The 26825-nt window shown below is 38.4% G+C and overlaps 1 protein-coding gene across 8 annotated transcripts in view; it reads left to right on the forward strand.

The window, feature by feature from the left end:
* The window catches only part of Ebf1 (EBF transcription factor 1), a 383619-nt gene that overhangs the window by 294003 nt on the left and 62791 nt on the right, over nt 1-26825 (forward strand). For all 8 annotated transcript variants that reach the window (XM_048816292.1, XM_048816295.1, XM_048816298.1 and 5 more), the window contains one exon: nt 7815-7941. In XM_048816292.1, the coding sequence (XP_048672249.1) occupies nt 7815-7941 (127 nt within the window). The remainder of the gene's footprint in view (nt 1-7814; nt 7942-26825) is intronic.

The raw sequence follows: 26825 nt of genomic DNA on the forward strand, positions 1-26825 counted from the left end.
GCACTGCCAACTGCATTTTTTTTTTCTTATAGTTCCCAGGTTGGAATGTGTGCATAAAAGCTTCTGTTGAAATTTCATTTTCGTTTTTCAGGGGAACCCATTCCAGCTAACCTTTACCAATGAAAAAAGTGCTTTGCATGCTTCTGTGTTACCAGGACTTTTAGGGTGTAGGCAATGCCGAGGATTCATGCTGTAGGAGGTGGCAGGAGGGTGTAAAGCCCATGTGCCAGGAATCATGGACAAATTGTTTACCAACAATACAGGGAGACACGGCTGTGGTTGTACAATAGTGGCCATTGGGAAACTTGCCACTACAGATGAGTTCCTTGGTTGTGTTTCTTAACTTTCCAGAAATTCATTTTCTTCATCTGAGAACCAGGTAATAACCATACCTGCCTCCTAATGCCACAGAGCATATGTGAAGTTTAACTTCAAGGTTAGCATATGGCACAATGGTAACAAAAGACCATTATTGCTGAGGTCATCACCATCAGCAGAGTGACACAGATAATAAATGCTTCTCAGAGAAGAAAGAATCCCCCAAACTCCCTGTTACTCCCCAAAGCTCTAGCATGCTGCAGTCATGTTTTCAAACACTAGGACCTGTCACTCATACACACAGAACCTTGAATACTAGGAGAGTCTTTATGAAGCCATTTGGACAGCTGTGCTCCCTGTGCCCCTCTTCTGGGCTTGCAGACTTTGGAGGTGGCCTCTTTGGAGTTCTGCTTCCCGGGGTAGCGGCACCATTTGCTGGGCATCCCCACTCCTGATTGCAGTGCTGCGTCCAGAAGTGGCCCCGTTCTGCCAGGTCTGTGTGTGGGCTCCCCTTTCACAGCAGCCTGGCTTTTCACCCAGAGGGAGCAGAACCCTTGCTGCTGGCATGTCCTTGTCAGGCTGGAAGCCTCTCCTGAGGCTCCGCAGAGATCACATGTGCTTCATCTTGATGCCACACTTAAAAATTCCTTCTTCTCATCGTAATATTAACAGTTTTTCATTGCTGAAGAGTTAGAGAATTCAGGGCCATGTGAGGAAAGTAAAGCCACCCTTAACTTTACCTTTTAGTCTTTCTTCCATGAAGTTATAGATCTAATTCTTATAATCACATGAAATACCTATTGCTCCAAACTGCTATTATTCTCCTTTTAACTTTTAATAAGTATTTTTTTCTCACAAAATAATTCATACAGATGCAAATATTATTCTATAATTATTTACATGATTATTATTCCTTGTGCAAGTAGATGAATTTACCATGCATGTGGGTGCTACATATGCATGTGTGTGTGTGCACATGTGCACACACACACACATATACACACACACACTCTCACTTACTCATATAAGGGAGTTAGAAGAAAACTCACATCTGAGGTTGTCAGTCTAGGAATAAACACTCACCATTTAGATTTTTTTGCAGGTTGCTTTTCCAATGTTGCCATCTTAACTTTTTTTTGCAATTTATCACTTCTAACTGGATTCACAGACCTTTGGCTATGCTCCTCTTTTTTAATCACTTAGATGAAATGTAAGTTTGGTTCCATGTTATGATAGGACATGAGTGCTGAACCAATCAGATAATCAATTCAGGAGCAGTGTAGTTAAGGAATCAGAGTTAAATATGATCATGTTAAGAAGAATGGGTTTGGGCTGGGGCTGTAGCTCAGTGGTAGAGTCCTTGCCTTGCATATATGAGGCACTGGGTTTAATCCTCAGCACCACATAAAAGTAAATAAATAGATAATGTGTTCATCTACAACCAAACAAATAAATAAATAAAAACAAAGAAAACTGGGCTAGTATGGAAAAGGTTTACTACACTTAGTGGATTTAGACATCTAGTAGAGCTGTGATCTAATTTGCATGTATATTTATTCCAGAAACATTTTAAATTATCATGTGTATAAAGCATTAATTTAACAACTTTGGGGAATGCAGTTGTGAATTAGGCTGTGTCTCTGATCTCAAGGACTATTGGGATAAAAATGTAAAAAGCTCTTTATGGCACAAAGCAAAATAGAAAGAGTTAAAGTATAAATGATATAATGGCATAAGTTCCTACAAAATGCAGGCAACTCTGACTCGTAGGACCAAGTAAAACTGGAATAGAGAATAAGCGCTCAGGGCTTCAGAGACCAAGTTGAGTGTTGGTAGGGCAACGTGAAGGCAGGAAATAGTGTGAACAAAGCTAAGCTGTTGGGCAAGGCTGCATGTGTTCTCATGTCCGCAGCCCTGCATTCCAGAAAGTGGAGAAGCGTGGGAGTTGGACCAGAGAGGGGGATTGGCTGCAGGCTGCACCCTGAGCATTATGCTAAGGAGTTAGGTCTATATATGATAGGCAAGGGGGGCAGCAGGGGGCCTGAGTCAGGGCGTGCCATGGTGAGATTACATTTGAGAGTGTTCCACAGAGGAAGTAGAAGTAGAGAAAGGCCGTTTAGGAGACCATCCTAGTATTGTCATCATCTGAGTACCAACAGGGGACAGCCTACATGGGAGAAGGAGGGGAGGCAGAGAAGAACCAGGGGAGTCTAGTGGAGACATAATCAACTTGATTGAAGGATTGCAGCCTGAGAAAAACAAAACTAAACCAAGTTTGCTGTTTCAAGTGGAGGACAGCATTGCCACCACCGAGAGTTGACTAGGAGAACACAGGAGCGAGGAACACATTTAGAGGTAGTAAGATGGTCAATGGGGCCTGGGCCACGTGAGATTGAGAGAGCAAGAAGACATATTTGGAAAGATTCTGTGGCTCTGTTGTGAATAAAATTTGATGTTTGACTAGAGGGGTCAAGTGCACAGGTTTAGATAAATTTGGCAGTTAGCTCAGCTGAAGCAACTAAGCCGATGTGTGAACTCAAGAAACATTATATAGGTAAAAAGAAGGAAAAAATGGGACAAAACTTCTAAAATTTCTATATTGCAAACTGACAGAAAATGAGGGACATCAAAATAATAAGAAACCAATGAAAAGAGAAGAGCTCTGGAAGAGACATATTTCAACAAAAGAGATTGGTTTTCTTCTTATCCTTTCAAATAACATTAGTTAACACGCCTGCCCTCGGCTTTTCACATCTGACAATGGTTTTAAAAGACAGTACATGTTAAGGTGCCGTGTAAATTATCCCACTTCATGAGTGTTAGGTCTCATGACATCACAAGGATAAAGAGAGTGAAGGCGTCCAGAACGGACCAGAGCAGTGTCCGATGCTACACAGTTTCTCAATATTTATTTCCAGCTCAGTTTGTTTGGTTATTTGTAATTTAAGAAAGTGAAGTCAAAAGAGCCCATCTGCCTTCTAATTGCCCAGGAGAATACTTTCCAAGGTGCAGAGCATGTGCCCTTTGTAATACAGAAGACAGTTTTGAATTTGACAAGGACAGGAAGTAGAACCCAATCACATGGTGAGAAAGTTATCTGCCTTTGGTTTCTCTTTTAATCCTTCTGACTCATATTTAAGGAGAAAGTCTCAGTTGGGGCAAATCAAGTCTTTAACACCTAATACTAGCAAATCTCCTTTCTCAATATAATTATGCATTGACAGTTTCCAGCTAGAATTGAGCATCATATTAACATTAAAATTACTGTGTATAATAGCTCCTTATTTGGGCAGGGGACACCAGTTTTTCAGTTATGGTAGAAATTTGAAGTTTCCTTATAAAATAAATTTTTAAACAAAAAGATACTTGATTAAAAAAAACTAACACACAATTGTACAGGTGGTTGATAGATATGACAACACTGAGAAACTGGTATTTGGAAGTTGGGAAAAGTTAAACTTTATGGAGCCTGTCTTATCTTGGCTCTGATGCATAGAATGCTGCCCTGGGTTCACCCAGGATTCGTTTTAAATGCTCACTAATATAATTCTGTGATTCTCTGAGTGATTTGTAAATAAGCTTACAAGTTCAAATTGATCAAAGTTAGCGGAAATGCTTTTCCTCTATAAGCCGTGGATATCATGTGTCAGTGGTAGAGGCCATTCCCAGAATGACATCTACATTGGGGAAAATATTAACTAGTTCATTTTCTAGTGAGGACTCGGATTCTGACCTCCTCTGTGAAAGGGAGTTGTTTCAAAAAGGAATCTCTGTTCTTGACAGGGTAATTGATTAAAATTGAAAATGAAATTGCAAATGGAAATTTGCTTGAATTTCCTGAGCTGAAAGCTTTATGCTAAAACCTCACCCTCGGCAGTTTCACTGTCGTAACACTTAATCAATGTATAAAGTCCATGAATTTTGTTCCTTGGTGTAAGCTCATAGGTACTAAGTCCTTATCCTCAAAAAGAAATCTTCATCCATCTATTTACTAATATCTGTCCATCTCTTAAAAACTTGTTCTCTCAAGAAAAGGAAGAGTAGGTGAAATATTTTCTAACTGGTTGAAAGTTCTTCTAAGTATTATTGTGAATAAAAGTTAATCTGAATCCTCAGTATCTCTTGAACAGAGAAACGTACCACCTGTTGGAATATAGGAACATGGTGATCTTCACCCTCAAAAATATAGCAAAGGATCAGGCAAAAAAAAAAAAAAAGTAGAGATGCCTAGGGATAGAAAAAATCCACACAGCCTCCAGGTCTGAAAATCTTGTTTGGTACTACATTTAAAAACTTTCCATATGAGCAATTCTTCTTGGTGAATGAATGAAAGGAAGCTTTGGCCTCTTTAAACACACTATACCACTAAGTGACACTGTGAGTCCTCCCTGTTATTTTAGAGGAACATTTTATAGATGACCAGGATAACCTTGTGTAAACAATTTAACCTTTTGAAAATTCTGTTTTCACATCTGAAAAAAAAAAGGCATAAAAATACACCATTATCCTGATGAAATTAGCATTTGTAAGTAAAGTCCCTAGGATTGGGACTGAATAAGTGTTAGTTCCCAAACTTGATCTAACACCTTCTGCAGAGTTGAGATTAGCATACACTTGATTTTGAAAGATCATCTTTTACTATCCTTCAAAACCTCTTTCCTCTGCTATTCTATATGCATGATTAAGTTTGATTTCTTAGTTTCTATACTTATAGATTACAAGAGCAGATTAGAAGTTTTAAAGAATACCAGGAGGAAAAAGATAAAGGAATGGAATAAAAATCGAAATAATTTCACAGTCATATCCATTGGGAAGCACCTAGGGTACAAACGCAGCCCTTCATACTTCATCGGCACTTAGAGCTTTTCTGTATTACCGCAAGATATAATACTGGGTATTCCAAACGATGATCTTGGTTTATCAAGGTTAAGTTGAATTTCATGTACTTTGCATGTTTCAGAGAGTGTAAATGCATTTTGGAGGAATTTCAATGAGAAAAGAACAAAGTTCTAAGACAGCATTTCTTGTGCTTTCATGGGTAAATCCTTAGCTGTCTGAAACACTGTGCTGTGGGAATGGACTCAGTCTCCAAGAGTCCCTCATGCCAGGGCCTCCTGGAAGTATCTTCTGTGTATCTTCTGCAAATAAGTTCTGACTCCAAATATTCTATGGAAGAGGATAAGGCATTTCTCCCCCACCCCTACAATAGCTTTATTGAGGTAGAACTGAAGTACAATAAAATGCACATATTTGAACATGCAATCTTATCAGTTTTGACATGTATGTAACCAATACAATCAACATAAAAAGCATTTTCATCACTTTTTAAAAATCTGAAATCATGCAGATTGTGCTTCCTGCATGATTTATTACATTAGAAATCAATCACATTAAGACATGGAGAATCCCACCTCTACATGTTGACTATTTCAAAATTAAATGGCACATTTATAAATATCTCAGATGTCAAGGAAGAAAGCACAAAGAAAATAAAAATAAAGTGCTTTGAACTAAGTGATGATAAAAGCTTAAGATATCAGGATCTCTGGGATGAAACAGTACTCAGATGAACGTTTTTTTTAATATACCTAATTTTCAATTCTCCGGTATTTTTAACTACTCTAATGCTCTGAAGACACATTAACCATTAAAAATATATTAAAACATTTATATAGGGGCACACTTCTTTTGTCCCTAGATCCAACTTGGCTTAATATTGTCACATCCTATCTTTATTTTTTATATTTTGCACTTAGTGAATTTTTCAGATGAATATTTATAACTCCAAGTACTTGTATCAGAAAGAGGATAGAACTATCAAATTATTTTCAAATTATGTAGTGGGAAGGAAAAAATAAGAGTAGGATCAGAAATATATGAAATAGAGAAGAAATAATACAGCTAGAATTTGATAAAAAACAATTCTAATCAAGAACATAAAAATTAATATCAATGGAAAGGAAGTTATTGAAATAATCCTACAGATGCTAAAAATATATTATGGTAATATGACAATTGTATACCAACATATGTGACAGCTTATATAACATGGTCTATATTAGAGAAGGATCCACGTGCTGCAGAGAAGACAATGTATTCAGTTATTGATGGATGAAATATACTATATGTCTGTTAAGTCTAAACTATCAGTTGCATTTTTTATTTCTATAGCTTCTTTATTTAGTTTTTGTTTGGAGGAGGATAAGGCATTTCTAATTCCTAGGTTAAGGTGATTTTTATCCTGATGCCCTTTCTTTGCATTTCAAGGAGTATTTGATAGAAATGACTTGTGAACTTTAAGAAAAGCAACTTTCTCCCATTCTTTCCCCAGGACCTGGCATTAGGGCAGCTTACCGAGGGGGGTACCCAGGAGTTGCTGGTAGTTCAACCACACTGGAAAAATGTGTGAAATTCCTAGAAAACTGGGGGTCATGGGTTCCAGATCACCAGATGTAAATCTCATCCTTCTAAAGTGTTTGTGAAGCCATTAGACTATTCTGGGCTTTCCTATTTGGCTATTCTTGTTGTCACATGTGATTCTTTGGCCAAACACTTGAACTGAGCCTGTTTTGCCCCTTTAAAGTGTCCCTAGGAGTGGGCAATTGCTGACCTCAGAGAGAGAGAGAGAGAGAGAGAGAGAGAGAGAGCGCATGTAGAATCCAGCACCATCAAATTCAACCAAATACCAGGGCTGGATTTTTCAAAGAACCAGATAATGCCTGTTTTATGGCCATTAATAACATTTTAGTTATATAAACAGAGATAAGAGTAATAAAAAATAAATTCAGCTTTATAGGCTAATCTGATTGCCAACAGAGTTCAGAAATGAACTTTCTCGTTGTGCACATGGCATTGCCTAATGGACCAGTGACCATTCTGCAGCCCTCTCCCCAAACTTCCATTTCCCTTTTATGGAGAGTCCTTAGTTCTGCCAGATCCGCAAGCTATTCCAGGGAGGCAGATTCTTTGGTTTCCCTTTTAAAGCTCTTTGATTGTGCCTCTGGTAGTTAATGCACCAAATGGTCTTCAGGGGCATTTCCTATGTGTGCTCTGCAGCTAATCAGGGTGCCTGGGCCTACTGTTTTCCTACCTCTGTGTTTTCCACATGTTTAAGGGCTCAGTTCAAACACCAGTCTCATCAATTTTGGAGAGGCATGGCAGAGCTCTGATTTGAGTTTCTGTTTTGAACAGAGATTTTCCAAAGGATATCCTGTAGTAGATAAATCATTTCATTAGGCCAGGTTCCCTTTTCAAACCAGGAAGCACAGTGCCTGCCATGTAGGAAAACCCAGATAATGTTGTTATGGCTGTGCTCAGAGCACTTGTAAATATTGTTGTCAGTGTCTTTTATACAAGTTCCATCAAGATTGTGTTTAAACATTGACAGGTTAATTATGTGTTTTAAAGCTTTGTTTATGGACAGCTGATAGGCAAGCCGTGACATGAGTCCTTTGCATGTGGCAATGACCATCTTCTTCCCACAATGTCTCCTCCAGTTGATCACTCCTCATGCCATCCGTGTGCAGACACCTCCGCGGCACATCCCTGGAGTTGTGGAAGTCACATTGTCCTATAAATCCAAGCAGTTCTGCAAAGGGACACCGGGCAGATTCATTTACACAGGTAAGAACTGCTGTGCATGGGGACAGCAGGGCTGTCTTGGCCTGTGTGGTCTTTCACTTTCTCTCATAAGCACAAGTGTGTGTGTGTGTGTGTGTGTGTGTGTGTGTGTATGTTTAAATCTAGTTTCCGTTAAGACCTACTTTCTTTCCCCATTTCACCAGATGTATGACCAGATGAGATACTTTGATTATTATTAAAAAATTCATCTGGGTGTCTACGTTGAAATAACTGGTTGGATATCTAAAGCACAGCATGAGGAATAAAAGGAAGAGTAGTTGCTAGACAATGCTGAGGTCTCTCTGGAGGTTAAGCCAACTACTAGGGTTTGCTTGCTTATGGAGCAGGGGGTGTGCTTTTTAACTCTCTTCTAGCTTGCTTGTAGTATTTGTATTAAATACAGTTAGTAGTTTTCATGTTTAATTCTGGGCTGGTGCCTTTTTCCCCAGTCAACTGCATTTTGTACTCCCAAACCAGCCTTGGCACAAGGACCTGCCTTGTGGTAAGAAGCTAGGGTTACAGGGTGAATATGACTTTCCTCCCATCACATGCAGGGAACCAGGCAGGATCTGGAAAGTCAGGAAGTGGAAATGCACCCAGTGCATAGTCTGAGTGCTTCCCCCCCCCCCCCCCGCTCCCTGCCATATTGTAGTGTGCAAACCAAACACCCAGGGATCTTTTTTAACAGTTGGGATTCTGCTGGAGTAGGTCTGGGCAGAACCTGAGACTCCTCATTGCTTACAGCTTGAAAACAAGAGCACACTGCAGGTCAAAGGACCCCATGTGGAGTAGCAAAGTTTGGGGGCCCTCTGCTCAGTATCAGTCATTCCTAGCTAGCTTTCTCCACAGGCTGGTTTCAGGTCTTGTCTACTCTGCGAAGGACCTCAAGGCCAGAGTACGTACAGAGGGGAAGCTTTCACACAAAGAGATTCCAGAGAAGTAAAGGAATAACTGTGTTAACACATCCTAATTATAACCATACAATTAAATGGACAGATTTTATTTTGCCCTGACATTTGCCTTAAAGCATCTTTCCCATGTATTTTAATACTAGAAGCAAAACCAAATGTGTATCTTAGTCAGTCTCTTTCTCTCAAAATTATAAAAACAATTAATGCATCCTGACCCTTGGAAATGCCTCCCAGCCCTTTAAACAAAATGCAGGTTTGGTGCCTGCCTGACGATTAGTTTTAGTTAATTGAAAATTATAGGATTGACCCAAGAGGAAAATTTTGTTTGCACTCCAATCACTTTTACAAATTAAGGAAAATTACCACAATTTTGTTTAGCTAAGGTTTCACACTGAGTTCAAGAAATTAGCTCAGCTATCCCAACAAAGTCAGCACTTTGTTAGTGAGCACTTGAAAAAATAATAGTCTATCTGGAGTTTTGTGGTGTATACAAACGAAGCATAGAGAAAGCTATGATGCTTTATAGAAGTAGGCCAAGTGTTTTTAATTAGGCTCATTGGTTCAGCGTAAGTTTTGAAGAACAATCAAACTAGCAGATTAGCTGTTTCTTTTAAAGCTAGGATTTCTTGCCATTCATTTTTCCCATGAGAACTTCCACATAGCACTATTTTTTTTTTTTTTTACAAGCCTCATTATGGGTCTGCAGGAAAAGGACCAATTGAAATTTCTGATACTGTAACATTCCCCACCATCATTCCAATGGATGGGAGTTTTTCACAATGTTCCTCACTGAACTCGGTGTTCTGGAACATATTACAAAACCACAGAGGCCAATGTTTTCTCTGAGGAGTTTGGACTCTGTTTTTGGCCGAAAACATTTTAGGCCTTGCTGGCTGCTTATTTACTCTGCTATTAAGAACAAGAAAAGGAGAAGAAAAAGAAGAAAATGCTTGTGTAGTGGGAGGTACAGGAGGCAATCAGCCATGGTTTCCGCTTTGGTGACAATGTCCCTGCCCATTAATGGTTCCATTTTGTGGTCAGGTCTCATTTAGAAGAAATTATTTTTAATCAGTGTTCAACAAAATATCCCCTAGAGCCACCTGGCCGTAAAAGTTAAAAAAAAAAGTCATCCCCATTAAATTACTTAAGTTCTCAAAAGAAAATAGCTAGGGACCCATCATTATTTGGAATTTTTTTTTTAACCATTAAAAAAATTACCGTCAATTTAAAGAAATCACATCTGGGAAAACCTGTATCAGACTGGAAGTAAGATCAAAGATAAAAGCAGTAGATTTTCAAATCTAAGAAAGGAGTGAAGAGAAAGAATGATAATTTGGTGTGTGTAAATGTGAGTCCATGTGTGGGAAACTTAAAATGGGAAAAGAGGTCCCAGCGGTCCTGCTTGAAATGGTGGGCAAAGCACAAGAAAACTTAGTTTTCTAAGTATTCTAGGGAGAGCCTCATGTTACCCTGTGTTGGAAAATAAAGATTTGAAGAAACTGGCACAAACACTTCCTCACCACAATAGTTGGCTGTTAACAGTTTCTGTGACATATCCTCATTTCTAACAAAAGCAATCTCTGTTAATTGGTGAAGCGGCACATGGGCCTCATAATCATTAGCATTAAAGGCTTTTGCCGAGGGACCCTTGTTCAGGGCTGGGGCTACTGTCCCCTGTGATTTACTCAGTTTACCTCTCTGCCTGTCACCACTTACTAGTGAAGGCATGGAGAGGGGCTCGTAAAACCTTTCTGTTCTTTGTATCCAAACAACTGCTCAGGTCCTTGTAAATGTACGGCACCCCTCCTCTGTCCACCCACAGAAGTTCACACTTCATTTTCTTTAATATCCATAGTATTTCAAGATGTGAGCCTTGATTTTCTGAATTGGGTGAGCTAACCCTCTTGTTTCTTAGCAGGATGTCACTTGGAATTTTTCCCTTTAAAAAAAATAGCACCCCCAATTAAGGGAGTCTTGCAGCTTTCAAAGTGTTTGAGAGCTTGAGTTTATATAGATATGGAAGGTTCTAAAAATCTATACTTAAAAAAAAAAAAAAGCAAATCACCCAGACAGCATCCTGATCTACTCTATGCAAATAAAGGTAGACTTTTGGGGAGGGTGGAGAGAATTTGACTACAGGCTGTCCCCCCCATGTAAGGATGGGGAGAACAGCCTCTATCATTGGTCCTTCAGATCAGAGTCACACAAGGAAGTCTTGTCTTCCAGATGTATGATGCTCTGATGCTCTTATGTTTGTAGTTTTGATGGAACAAAAGCTGAATAGCACATTCCAGAATTTACTTTATTGTGTTGTTACTCTTAGACAAGGACATAAAAGCCCTTTCTAATCACAGGATTATTTTTCAAGTTCTAGGATCATGTGTCTGACCTGTCTGGCCCCAAATCTACCATCCCTCCACTGCCACGTGTGGGTCTCCCTAATACCTTCAACGTTCTCACAGCTGATTTTCTTGCACTTGTTAAATCCTTAAGCAACTTGCATCTCTTACAATCATGATCTCTTCCACTAAGCCCTGAATGTCCTTGAATGCTGATACAAGATACTTAGAAGCTTTTAAGTGCTCCTTCAAGGTCCTTAGAATTGGTTTTCCTGATAAGAAGTGGCCAAATCTAATTGCAGGTTTTGCCTTCATTCTAGTTACTTCCCCATGGAAGAGACCTCTATGGGGAAAAGGTGAGTGGAAGAGTGGTCCACAGGATGGTGCTTGAGGAGCTTAAGTATGCTCTGTGAGCTCTGCATTACCTGCTGACCTCAAACTTGGAGTAGTCTCCATTAATGATCATCTAAGGGCCCAGATGTATAATTAGGACACCACTCAGATCCTTTCCACCACCCAGTGTCCCATTTCAAACATTTTCCACCCAACTTCCAACTAATCCAAGCCTTTGCATAACAGTCTTAGAATTTACCTTGAAATAAAAATTCTTCCTGGGAATACCTTCTGGTTGTTCCCTGTGCCCAGAATAACCCCACATATCTCACCCGCACACAGTACACTGCTGTGTGTGAGGAGGGGTCATTTTGGCCCAAATTGTTCTATGGTCCTCGCTGACTTTTATGACTTTCAAGTTTTCCTTTCCTTCTTCTTCTTCTTCTTGCTACTTCCTTTATATTTTGATCTGTGTATATGTGCTTTGTTTTATCCTTCATCCCCTCCTCCATTTGTCCCTCTCCTTCTATCCTCTCTTTTTTTCCCCTCTTCCCATCATTTCCTTCCTCACTTTCAAGAAGACAGAACAGCATAGTGATGGATGTTTGGGTTCAAGATGGTGGATATAGGTTGAAGTCTTGTCTTTATCAGTTACTGGAGAGGTATTCTTGAGACACTGTATGATGGTTCTGAACCATAGTCACCTCATCTTTATAAGAGGATAAAAATAACTTGCTAAGGTTGTTTTTAGGATCAGGAAATTTTATGTATGGCACCTAGAAGGAGTCCAGATACTGGTAGTTTCTACTAACAAATAAATGGTGGTTACTCTTTTTACTTATTCATTCCTTTGCTGCTGACTCTCTACATAAGTTGTTTATTATCACCATCTTCCTAGAGGTCTAAGAAATGTCCTTTAGAATTTATAATAATAGAATTATAGACATCAGCAAATTAAAGAAACAAATAACACTAATCAACCTCAAATTTACAAGGCAAAGTGTGAAATATCACACTTTGTATATCAAGAAAAAAGGTTTATAAATGTAAATATAACCGTTTGGTTATATATTACTGTATTTTCTGTTTCAATAACAAAACAACTGAAATTTCTTACTTACTTATAAAGAAAAGAGGTTTATTCAGCTCACAGTTTTGGAGATTGAAAGTGCAAAATCAAATGATCCCATTTGTTTAACTTCTGGTAAGGCCTGTTGGCAGCATCACAACATGGCGGACGGCATAGTAGCGGGAGCATATGTAAGAGCATTACATGACAAGACAAGAAGCCAGAGGGATTCAGGGGTTAGGCTCACTCTTTTTGTAATGGCTCACTCTTATCATGATCCCAAAAGAATTACATTAATCCCATGTAAGTGTTGTGCCCCTAATGACCTAATTACCTTCCACTAAGTGCCACTTCTTTGTAGAGTCACATTGGGTGCCAAGCTTTCAGTACATGAATCCTTTGGAGGACCAACCATGTCCAAACCATAGATCATAACAAATATTTGCTTGGGAATGGCCTCCAACAATAAATATTTTTTGATAAGTCAGCCGTGATTTGATTTGAAAACTTCTCTGGTGTATAGATTTTTTTTCCAGTAACAAAACATGCCTATTTTTCTGTTTTCATCTCAAATGTGGACCTCTCCTCTAGAGGCAACAGTACTTCAGGTGCAGCCATCCCCAGCCCACTTCAGGTGTTCAGGTTACAATGAGCTTCAGCTCCCAGTTCAAGAGGTTGCAGGCCAGAAAGCTCTCTGCTTAGTTCTTGGGAACCTCCTCCACATAATGGAAGCTGCCACTTGGGAATGAACAAAGTGATCAGTGTTAAGGGAGAAGTGGAGAGTTAGAGCCTAATGAATCTCCTGCTTTTTAGCTTTTTCTTACACTGATTCATTGCCAAATTAAGCTTCTGAAAAGCCACTTTCTTATCATTGCCCTGCAGAGAAACCTTCCTTGTTTGCTCACTGTGTGTCAGATATAGTCCAAAGCTCTGCACTTGGCATTCACAGTGCACTCCACTCTGGGAGCTGTATTTTCTCAGCTCCATTCAAGCCTGTCTCCTTACTGTGCCTCAAGCTCACTCCATAGTCAGCTACTTTGAACATATTAATTCCCCTTTGCACAAGTGCAGTTCAAACTCTTTCCTCTGAGCATTCCCTGGCCACTGTGGTGTAGTGGAGAACATTTGGCCAAGAGCAGAGGCCTGAGTTCTAGCTCCAGATTTTCTCTTGACTGGCTACAAGACTTACAACAAGTTGCATATGTACTCTGGACTCCAGTTTCTACATTGTAAAATGAGCCAATTGGACTAAGTGACTTTGATATTCCCTGTGGTTTGTCTTGATTGACAGGAAGAGTAACTGTCATTGGATCTCTTTTGTTCCATGTTCATCACCACTTCCTTATGCCCATAGCTCCCTTGTTCTGTTCTTAGGTAGAAAAATCAGAAAAAGTGATGCACTAACTTCATGAAGAAAGAAATACCCCTCCCCAATATTACACCCCTTTTACATTATGTTGAAGCAAGTTGACTCAGTATCTTACTCACAATAGATGTTTTCTAATAATTGATTGACATATTGCCCAGGATCATTGGGTCCTCATTGATTTTTGTGCTCTGGATGACACAGGATGTAAATAAGAGCTGTTAATTAAGAATCTATCCCTTTTCACTTGACATTTTCATGCACAGAACCTAGTAGTTGGGATTTCTGTTAATGAACAAATGGGATTAGATTTATACTATAAATATTCTTCATTTTCTCATCTGTAGACATATTTTAATAGTACTTTTATTTAAGGAGCAAATAGTCAATATAAGTAATGCAATCCTGACAGTTCCTGATCCAGTATGAATGTTCCCCCCAAATAAACCCATATGTGAAAAACTGAGTGTTATTTCCATTGAAAATTCAAATAAATGATCACTAGAGCACACTCAGATATTATATCAACTTTCATGATTAAAACATTATTTCTTTTTTTTTAATTTTTTATTGTTGGTTGTTCAAAACATTACATAGTTCTTGATATATCATATTTCACACTTTGATTCAAGTGGGTTATGAACTCCCATTTTTACCCCATATACAGATTGCAGAATCACATCAGTTACACATCCATTGATTTACATATTGCCATACTAGTGTCTGTTGTGTTCTGCTGCCTTTCCTATCCTCTACTATCCCCCCTCCCCTCCCCTCCCCTCCCCTCTTCTCTCTCTGCCCCCTCTACTGTCATTCATTTGTCCCCCTTGTATTATTTTTCCCTTTCCCCTCACTTCCTCTTGTATGTACTTTTGTATAACCCTGAGGGTCTCCTTCCATTTCCATGCGATTTCCCTTCTCTCTCCCTTTCCTTCCCACCTCTCATCCCTGTTTAATGTTAATCTTCTTCTCATGCTCTTCGACCCTACTCTGTTCTTAGTTACTCTCCTTATATCAAAGAAGACATTTGGCATTTGTTTTTTAGGGATTGGCTAGCTTCACTTAGCATAATCTGCTCTAATGCCATCCATTTCCCTGTAAATTCTATGATTTTGTCATTTTTTAATGCAGAGTAATACTCCATTGTGTATAAATGCCACATTTATTAAAACATTATTTCTTTTTTGGTATTAGTGTAGGAAGCAGAGTCCTGGGTTTTAGTTCTGATCTTACCACTGCCTTTATTCATTTACCTCAGGAATGTCCGCAGATTGCTTGTTGTCTTCTAGGCAATGTTCCATACCAGTTCTTATCAACATCCATCCTCAAATGGCATTCAGTAAACCAGACACAGTTCTGTTTTCATTGATCTTATAGTCTAAGAGTAAACGTGGATCTTTTAAAAAATTAATTAAAATTAATTAATTAATTTGTTCTAATTTGTTCTACATGACAGCAGAACGCATTTTAATTCATTATACACAAATGGAGCACAATTTTTCATTTTCTGGTTGTGCACAAAGTAGAGCACACCATTTGTGTCTTCATACATGTACTTAGGGTAACGATGTCCATCTCAATGTAGCATCTTTTCTACCCTAAATCACCCTCCCTTTTCCTCCCTCCCTCCTCTCTTTTGTCCTATTCAAAGTTCCTCCATTCCTACTGGGAACATGGATCTTAGTAAGTTTATTATTTTAGACCTGAAAAGAGTCCAGAGACACAAGAACATAGTTTCAGATAAGCTCATGATGAAGAAACTGTAAAGGGCCAATTAGAGAGATCTCTCCCTCAGGAAAACTTGTGTATACTGAAGTTTGAAGGATGATGAACAGTTAGCAAGGGTTGAAGTAGGATGGGGTCCAGGGAAACTGAGTGTTGCAGAAGGTGGAACCTGCAAGGAGGCACTGAGTGGGAGCAATGTGGCATCTTGAAGGATTATGAGAAATCTAGCTAGGCTGAAGCATCAAAGGGAGGAGGAGAATCTTGAGGGAGAAGGTTGAAGACGTGGGCAGGGAGAAGTACCTGGAGAAGAGTTTGGTGGTTATCTTTAGAGTAAGGGACAGTTCTTTCATTGTTTGCAATGATACTGCAAGACATCTGGACATGACCATATCTACATTTCAGAAGTAAAACAACTCTGGCCAGCTGGAACAGTGGAGATGAGTGGATGTTGGAAGACCTCTTAGGAGGTCATCATAGTTAGTCCAAAAAAGAGATTCAGCAGCTTCAATTAAGGTGGTAATGGATGGAGATGGAAGTTAAGAGAATTCCAGAGGAAGAAATGACATTGAGATGCATTCGATGTAGGAGGGAGATGAGGGAGACAAAGAGTTTAAGGCCACCAGATTTTTGTCTTCCTCAGCTTGACATGGTGGGGCCATCTCTCTTGAGCTTCCCAAGGGCCTTGTGATTATCCATGAGAGAATGGGCATAAAAATGTTTTGCAGAGGGTGACATTCTACACATATGTTAATTGTTATGAAGACAGGCCTAAGCAAGCTCAGGAAGAGTGGGGGGAGAGGAAGGCAAGAATGTGTTTTCTTTTTTTATCAGATTGTTTTCACTTAGGATTCTGCTGAAAGAGGGCTTCGTAATGAACACTTGACTAGTAGTACTGCCTTCATGGTGTCCTAATTGGAAAAGACCCAGTAAGAAAGAAAATTTTACAGGCTGTTCCTCTCCGTATGTCTTTAACATGACTCCAAATGAGCCATTTACACACAAAGGAAAGAATTCAAGGCAGAGGGAATGTTTATTCTTTCTGCTTTTGTGATACAAAGAATGGGTACCAGTCTTCCTCTCCACTGAAAGGAGTTTTGCTTTGTTTTGTTTTTAACAAAATGTGATCTTAAATTTTCAGATCTGATGTACATTTTGATGTTCTCAGTGATTCTGAGTCTGCTGGCACTTACACGGTTAAACACTTGGTACCATAGTGGGCACACTGACTGCAACCAAAATCACTAAAAGTAACCATTGCACTTCAGTGACATCTATAAAATGCAAGCCATTTCTGCAAAGAATAAAGCCTGTCTGAAGGAAGCATGTTATTTTGCATATTTTATGTATACACTTTCCAAGAATTACGACCTTTCTTTCCTATTTGGAGTGGAGTATAATCAGGGCTTGAGTAGCTAGTGTAACAGGATCATTAAAAGGGATATTTTCACTGACATTAGAGGTCTAAATGGCCACGAGGCCCTATATACAACCTTGGCTTTCTCCCGTCTACCCAGAGTTAATAAGTGATAAGGCCGGGAGAGAGATAAATCACAGAAATCCCTGTCCAAAGAAAACATATTGACTACAGCCAAGCAAATAACAGACCATAAGGAACAATCCCATTTATCATTCATGTAATAGGGACATAAAGTATTTCCTACCCATGAAACCGTATAGGAGTAAAAGGCAGATAAGCTGCCCAATCTAAGGCATGTGATTTGGTTATTAAGGGACATGAACTATTTGTCACATGGCTTTAATCTTTAAGATGTGTTGCCATTTCTAAACTATAAATTTCGGGTAAAGGATTAGAAAGCTATTAACAATAAAGGTAGGAACCGAGCTTTATGTGTATTCTTGCCAGTGTCATGCAATACAATAAAGTCTTGAACCTCTAATCTTTTTAGTATGATATAACATGATTTGGTTTTCAAAGCCAATAAACTATTGGAAGTTTTTAAGGATAATTTTTTTTGGTTATGGTTGTCCAGCAGCCTTGTGATAAATTAACCCTTCAACTTTTAAACTCTGTATCTTGAATTTTCTCTAATATCTTGGAGTAGGAAGAGGAAGGGAAAGGAAACATCTTTTTCTGAGAGTTATTCCCGATATTTGTAGAGGGTTCTTTTCCGTTTCATTTGTTTGCAGTGGTGTGGAATGATGGTCCTTCTGTTCATTGTTAGAGCTCAGAGATAATGGTGCCCACTATAGCATTAAAACTTGTTTTTCTTTCTTTATTGCAAAATACTACCTACGGATTTCAGATAATTTAGGAAGCACCAATTAAAAATAATTAAAATGAGATTAGCATGCCCCCATTACTTCCTGTTTTAAAAATATAAACAATAAATGTGAAGTGTTAATATTATTTCTTAAAAATATATATTTTAGCTGTAGATGAACACAAGGCCTTCATTTTATTTCTTTATTTTTATGTGGTGCTGAGGATCAAACCCAGTGCCTCACACGTGCTATGCAAGTGCTCTACCACTGAGCTTCAACTCCAGCCCACAATTTTTAATGATAGGTATCTCACAGACCTTTTTCCTATGCATAGATCTACTTCATCACCAAATCAGAGGGATATTTTACATAATATTATATAATCTGATTCTTCATTAAGCAATATCATAAATATCAGGGTATTATGAATTTAAAACAATTTCTGGTCTTTGATAATCATTGCATGCCTCATGGGACATTATGATGGGGTATGTTCTTACCTCCATGTTGAAGCACAGGCACGCTGAGTTGGGTTCTCATCTCTTTTTGTTTTTTGCTTTGGACAATCTGCAGCAGAGGGTCAGTAGTCATATACCTGGACAATGTGAGGTCAGAAGGCTGAGACTGACACCTCAGATGGAATTCATGAACTATTCTCAAGTGAGTGAGAGTGTGTTGCTCCAGGACCCTATATCCTTAGAGGCTGGGGCCAGCTCCCAAAAGAACATTCTGCAAAAACAGCATGGAGCTGTTTCCACCCTCAACCTCCAGAGTCAAGGAGTTCCATTTGCTTATTCTTCTGTTCCACAGAGCACACCATTCTTCCCATAAGTAATGCTGGAACACATCTAAAATCTTTACCACACCTGTGAGTTCATCAAATCCAACATTACAATGATGAGTAGGGGATTTAGTTCCCTGCCTGGACTCTTCCTGGAATAGAACATTCCAACTCCTCTTCTCTCTCCTCACTCCAGGGACATGCTTTCTTAACCTTTATCCTGCTGCTCCCTCCTACTCCACATTTTCCCCATACTCCTCCTTACCTTGTCTTTCAATTTTCTTCCTCTTTATGATAGTGAACTGCAAAGCATCCTCTACCACGCCACCCTTCCAAGAAACTGTGTTAAGGTGGTGGCCTCTATTATTAGCCCATTTATATGATTAGAAAACTTGCAAAGCTGAAGTGACCTTCCAGGGTTTGCAGTTAGTAGAAGAGGAGCTGGAATTGGGACCCTGACTGAGGAAGTCTGCACTGAGTAAACCTCCCAGTTGCTACTTTTTTAAACTTATTTTTATTTTTTTTAGGTGTAGATGGACAAACACAATGCCTTTTATTTTTTATGTGGTGGTGAGGATCAACCCGGGTCCCGCCTGTGCTAGGTGAGCGCTCTACTGCTGAGCCACAATCCCAGCCCCTCCCAGCTGCTACTTTACCTTGTTAATTTGCAGGATTTTCTAACGCCCTGAAATCATGTTAAATGTGGGAGAATGTAGGTATCTCTAGGATCCTAAAACTAGAGACTTCTATATGTCACAATCTATTATTACAAACATAATGCATGCTAATATAGCAGATTTTTAAAATGCAGAAAAGCAGGAACAAATTATTCATTACCCCACCCCTCAGAGATAATCAGTTATTTATTTTTGTCTAATCATAATTTTCTTTGCTTAATTTCAAGTATTTTTCTCAGAGTAAATAACAATATGTTTATATATTTTTGCATCTGGTTTTATAATTTGAATCATAAGATAAACATTTCCTATATTGGTTCAAATTCTTCCTGGACATACTTTAGTGGAAATACAATCATCCATTTAATGGCTGCACCATAATTTGCTTAGTCATTACGTTATCATTGGACAGCACATCTTTTCTTTTACAGAACATATGTCAGAAGATAGCATGATATTGAATATAAGGGGTGCCCTATTAATGAAATATTAAGGTTTCAGGGTCAAGTTAACCATATTCATATTTGTAACTACTATCAAATTCATATTAATTTTGTTTTGCATACATGTTTAAAATCACATATATAATTTATAATATTTACATATATAACTTTTCTGCTTTGGGGGTTTTCAACTTTTTTTTCATACTATTTATAGCCATCTTTGTCAGCAGTATTTTTTTTTCCAAATCCAAGCCAGAGTCATTTTATCCCATTATATTTTCTTCTATGGAATTGTTAGAGGTAGAGTTCTCTCTAAATCTGTGTATGGCGCTTTCACTAGAAGTTTTATCCTACACCAGACCTAATTATTTGATGTATTTAAATTTCCGATCATAATCACTCTCAATGATGCTTTAAGAACTGACCTTTAAAAGGCTTGCTTTGAGGAATATTTGTAATGCTGAGAGGCCAACCTCCTAAGAAAACTTACCAAATTTAGGTTAATTTTGTGTTGCTCCTTTTTGCTTTGGCCGACTTCATCTCCTCTGTGACCTTCCTTAACGTGCCATTGACCATGGTTCTTTTAGGCCTCTCTCTACTTAGCTTAAAGTAATTATGATTGAGAAAGTACTTTGTCTTAGGAGAGACTTTAAAATGTTCCAATCGTATAATGAGGGAATTTTTTTTTTTTTTTTTGGAGGAGGGAACATTTCTCTATACTTCAGCACAGTGATCTTTCCTTTCCTGTTATTCACTTGCCGTATGTAATCCTCCGTCCAGATTGAATCATCTGTACATGTAGTGTTTTCGATTTGTATAAGGTCGGCTCACCCTTTTCAGTGGGCTTCAGACTGTGCAAGGTACTGAAAGTACAAGTGGTTACCACCCCATGAATATGAGGCTTGCAATTTTCCGTCATCTTTCTCCGTGGTGAGAGGCTGACAGAAGCTGGACCCCCTCAATCATGGGCAGAAACAAAAACAGAAGAGCAAACTTCCCCTCGTACCGACTGCACCCCGACCTCACACATGTAATTGTTCATCTTTTTCCTGTTAACAGCAACTGTGGTTAGCTTCTTTACCACACAGGTGGAAGGCCGGACCTGCTGGGCAGAGCCACCTGGGATTAGCATCAGTAGTTAACATCAGGAAGCACCAACTCCCAGTCAGTATGGAGTTAATTTAGAACTTTGTTTAATACCAAAAATACATTTACATTTAAATATCTGTACAGAGGATGATCTCTCCAGTCATTAGACACACATGCATAATTTCCTTTAGTTTTAACTGACTTTCAAAATAGCTTCGAAGGCAGGCGACTTGTTGAGTTGTTGGCAGATTTGGGTGCAGGATGGTCTCTGAAGGATGTTTTGAACAAGCTTTTTGGTTTTGCATTTCTCCAATTTCTTCAAGATGAGAAAAATGAAATATTTGCTCTGGGTAGTTCAGAAGACACAGGAAGACCTTCTAAAGACTTAGAAAGATTAGTTAATAGAATTAGCAGCATCAAAGAAAAAAAATAATAACTGTGATGTTGGAAGCCTGGCCATTGAGCCCATGTGTCTCATCTTTATCTTATGTCTGTGTGAATATGTAAATGTGCTTAAATGCAGCTTTACAATTAGACCAGGACTTTCCTGCTCAGGAACTCTTGTCTTTTTCCTTGTAGGGTAGGAAGGTAAGGTATTTTTAACCCTGCTTTCAGGTGTGAAAAATGAGGCTTAGAAAGAAGTGAAGTGGTTCATTCATGGTCATTTGAGTCACCTAATGATGGCTCTGATATCAGATCTGTAGTTTTCCAAGCAATTGATTATACTTTCGATGTCTCAGAGTTTTGCACCTACAAAATGGACTTATACTAGTTCTTCTCCACATTTCTAGTTTCTTTTTATTTTTTTAAATATATTTTTTAATTAGAGGGCAGCTGCAGGCAAGGGGTGTTCAGCTCTTCCCATGTCCTGATGCTAAAAGTGTGTTCTGCAGCTCTGGCTGGTCCAAGGGACCAGAGCCAACATGTCCAGCGGCTTTTCCAGGCGAGGCACAGTGCTTGGGTTTAAGCAGATGCTGATTATATCGACATTCTTTTTTTTTTTTTAAGTTCTTTTTTTTTTTTTTTAAATTGGTTGCTCAAAACATTACAATGATCTTGACATATCATATATCATACATTTTATTCAAATGGGGTATGGATTCTTATTTTTACCACGTGTACAGATTGTAGGATCACATTGGTTATACAGCCACATTTCTACATACCGCCATACTAGTGTCTGTTGTATTCTACTGCCTTTCCTATCCCCTTCCTAGTCTATGGACATAGTTCATTACCTATATGGGGAGCTTCTAGAGTCTTAGGTTGCATCCCCATCAATGACTTTTTAATTGTATGTGAGCTTTTATTGTATTTGCAGCACTTCTCACCAGCTGAGATGATCTGCACAGTTTCTTCGTTTATGTGCATATAACCCTGTGTCTCTCACTCGAATATAAAGCCCATGAAGGTAGGGCCCTGTCTGTTTTTTTTTCTTATTGCATCTGTTTTTGTTTTGCTGTCTTTTTCAGTGCCTAGCAGAGAGAGGCAAAACAAATATTAGTCAAATCAATGAATGGAAGAATGTATGTGTGGTTCAGTAGTTAAACACCTCTGGGTTCAATCCTGCAAAAAAAAAAAAAAAAAGAATGTTTGAAGGAATGTGAACCTTAAAGATAACCTAGTGTGTTGACTTCTTTACAAATGATGAGAACTAGGCTTAGGGAGTTTTAGAGACTTAGCTAAAGTCACTAATCTAACAATAATATTTATAACAGATTCCTCTTTTTTAACCTGTCAGTCAACAGCATGTCTCCATAACCATGTATATTTCCCTTACTCTCAAACTAGTTATGAAGAAACAGCATGGCTATAGATCTATCAATATCAAATATATCTATAGACATCTATAGATATATGATGGCTGTAGATCTATCTAGGATCAAGAAAGGTCCTAATTGATATAATCCTAAACCAATTAATTCCTTGCTAGTTTCTGAACCAATCTGAGACTTCATTTTCTTATCTATGAAATGAGGATGTTACTATATCATAGGATTTAGGATTTCTATGAAGATGCAATAAGATAATGTGTGTGAAAATATCAGCATTGTGCATAGCATATAACAAGTGCTTAATTAATAGTGGATCTTGTGAAAAATAAATTCATGAGAACCATGTTATGTAAATTTGAGTTATGGAGATGGAAATGTCCTCAGAGATAGTCTGAACCAATCCTCATAATTTGCAAAGGAAAAACTGAGGCTCCAATGAGGGAAGAACCTTTCCCAAACCATCTCATATAGAACCAGAACAACTAATATACAAATGGATTTACTAATTATTTTATGGATGGATTCCCAAATGCCCAAATATAAAAAGACATCAAAGTTTTGAATGTGTATGAAAAATCATTCAACCAACATCACGATGGTGGTTGGATAGCTCTTTAATTTTTTAAGCTCACCAATCTTTGAGTAAACACACAGGAAAGGTTGAGGTAGTGTGGGCACTCCATTCTTGGGGCCTTTTAATATGCAGTCTGTTTATCTTTTGTCGTGTACACCATTGTTCTGGTCTGTTTACATCCTTGTCTTTCAGTTAACAAAAGAAAAAGGAGCTTTCCTTCACCTCTGAGTAAATCAAAGTCCCACAGAAAAGCCAAGTGCCATTTTCACCTCAGTGAAGTGCAGTCACACAGTTCAGTGCCATTTCCTTCATCCTGACTCACTGTGGACACCCAGCACTAAAGCAGCTTGTCTGCCAGATACCAGCACCGCTGTAGGGAGCCTTCCCTAGGACTGGAGGGACATTTTCCCAAAGCCCAGTCAGGGAGGGTCTTGGTGGGGCCCACTGGAATGGACCATGCCCTGCTGTGCTCTGCTTTCCCTGTGCCCCACAGGGCATCTGTACACCCTGAATTCTGCCTTTAAATCCCAGACCCCTGGAGGAGATAGGAAGCAATCACTTTGCTGGGTTTAGTGATCTTAGTGAATTTGGAGACAGAATCATCAGGGGCAATATGTGTGAAATATTTGCAAGATGATGGTAATCAGGCCCTAGATTCAAACCTACCTGGGAAGAGATCTGTGCTGTGTGTCCAGCTCAGCGAGCTGTTTCAGCTGCTGTGTGAAGCCCAACAGTCAGGCTGACCGGCTGACAATGAATGAGTGTTGCCAGGTTGGCATTGCACTTAAAGGTGAGGAGGGTATCACTGTATCAGTGGCATTTCAAATGAATAAAAGAAAAATAAAACAGTTTTTTTTTTTTTTATGAGGGAGTTCTGCTGTAACTTTATTTGGGGCTTACATTAGAATTCAAATAAAATAGATTTTTTTTCAGGCCTTCCTAAAAAGGCACTCAATTTTTGGTGAAAAGCCAAAAGGGGCCAGTTGTCCATTGATGCTAAATGTAATGAGTAAAAAGTAAAGTATATTCATTCCACTTTCCCAACAGCAGCTAATTAAGGGTAGCTCATTTAAAAACAGACCTAATTTAATTTGCTAATATAAGTATTCAATTAAAGTTGTTCCCACTGCCTTTTTCTCCTTAGAATACTTCTTTGAATATTTCTATATGATGCATTCGTGGTGTGAATCCTTCTAAGGGTTCAGGTGGTAATGGAAAAGTGGTTTCAGGACTTCATAATTGCCCAAATTAAATAATACATATGCAAATGGAATTTGAGTGTAAATCGTGCACTACAATGCCATCGAAATTGAGTCCCTACAGCCCCATATCTTTCAGCCAATCAGAATAAAGTACTTTCCATTTTATTCTATACTACTTAGAATAGTTTATTGCATTATTAAGTACATGTTACAAGAAGCACATTGTTGTTTAAGACTCATTGATTTAAGCAGAACTATTCTTATAAAGTTCCATAGGCTTTTACATAAAAAGAGAAGAGCCCATATAAAATTATAAAACCTTAATGTAATATAACAGCCTATAATATAATATTTTTGCATTTTCTAAAGAAACCACCAAAAAGTGTTTAATGAGTTTATTAGAACTACTGTTTATATGAATTCCGGGATGTCATGTCTAATTAGACTTAATGGATTTAAGTATTTCTTTAATGAAATCTGTAGCTTCACTCACCAGGATCGCATTCCTTGTCCTTCTGCCCTTAAAATGATTTTACTTTATTTTTATTTTGGGTGGCATTAAAAAGAAATGAAAGACTATGATTCTGCCTCATTCTCAGATGAATATAGTGAAAAATACAGTGCTTATTATGAACTTAATGTGAATTACCATGTAATTACCACTAGCTGTACTGTAATGATTATTTAGTTAGCACTGAGCATTCTCTGCCAAATAACACGTTATTTCATAGGAAGCATAGAATTAACTCAAGTCATCCCGGAGCTGGTGGAGGGGAGCATGTTCCCCCATCTCTTTGGCTAAGTGTAGGCGCTGCTAATGTTAACATCTAAATAATCAAGCTTGGAGCAAACCGACAGCAGAATAGGATATGAGTTTACATGATTTGATTTGCTGATGTTTTAAACACTTAGCAGGAGACAGCTATAGAAGCCAATTAAATCTCTCCAAGGTGCACAGACTTATCTCCTTTGTGAGACACAATTTAAGGGGATTGTATCGGACCTTTAACTGGAGGGGAGAAAAGGCATTAGGAATGAAATTTCAGATGCAAAGTGCTGTTCAATGGTGCCTCCTTTTGTGTTTTCCAGCTTTGTGCTGTTTGGTGTGGTGATATTTTAAAGGCTTTTGCACTTCTATTTTGCAAGCCCAGGGATATGTTAAACTTTTCCTCCTGCAGATTTTTCTTTGGCTATTGATTATGATGTGCCTTTACACCAGGCATTGTATCTAAAACAGTAAAACAAAAACAAAAACAAAAACCATGTCAGTACATTCTGCCCCTTTCAGGTACTGCATCTTATTTAGTGTACCGGAATTCCCAATTTAAAGTAATCACAAAATTTATGGAGAAACGGATAAAAAAGGTTGTAAAATATCGATTTGGGGAAAATAATAACACAACTCATCTATAATAAGAAGAAAAATGAAGCAATAATTCAGGGGGTATCGAGCGGCTTGCTGCTGGGCGTATTGATCCAGTCCTTTACAGTATAAGATCGCACCTGAGATTGCTCTGAAAGAAAGAACAGCATTCCTCTGCTCATTATTTCTCAGATACCATCGTCTTGTTACATGGGTCCTGCAGAGTTGGAATTGTTGCGGCTGGGAGAGTGGGACCCTCAGTAATAATAATAAATAAATAAATAGCTCAGAAATCTATATTGCCTTAAAGCCACTGTGCCTGGTCTTAATAACTCATTGGCTCTGGTTTTATAAGTTCTTCATTGCCTTATGGTAGCTAATGACAGTTCCTATGCTGTGCGGTTCATTTAGGGCCCACACAGATCTTCATCTTACATAATGTGTTCTCCTGTTTGGAAGCGATTCTTGTCTTGGCTGAAGGAGCTTGTATCTGTTGTGTTTCTTGTTAAGTTGCTAAATTGAAAACAATACATTTATGCTACTTTGGACCATGGAAAATGTTGGCTTTTGCTTCTACAGGGTATTGTTTTGTACTTTAAGATGATTATTTTTTTTGAATGAGGCAGGGATATTTATTGTCCCTGAGCAAAAACTTTAAATAAACATGGCCTGAAACTTTGAAATTTAGGTTTGCAAGACATGAATTTTGGATTTGTGCTGACTTCAAACTTACAAAGTCATCTGTAATTTCTGAGGTATTAAATGACATATCAATGTGACAATGTGATGTCATCATGGTAGTGCCTTAAAATGGCACACTGTGTTTCATGGCTGTGGAATTCTAGGTTCTTTGCAGACATTAAGATGATCCTATAAGCAGTGTTGAGGGAATATGAATGGACATTTTGATCTCATATTCATTCTTTCTTTTCTTTTTGGAGGGCAGTATGCAATAATATTCAAATTTCATTTTAATAAAAATTTTATGTACTGTTATGTTTCAGATATCTTAGAGGT

This window comes from Marmota marmota, unplaced genomic scaffold (assembly GCF_001458135.2).
Source record: "Marmota marmota marmota unplaced genomic scaffold, marMar, whole genome shotgun sequence".
In the NCBI taxonomy this organism is placed as follows: domain Eukaryota; kingdom Metazoa; phylum Chordata; class Mammalia; order Rodentia; family Sciuridae; genus Marmota; species Marmota marmota.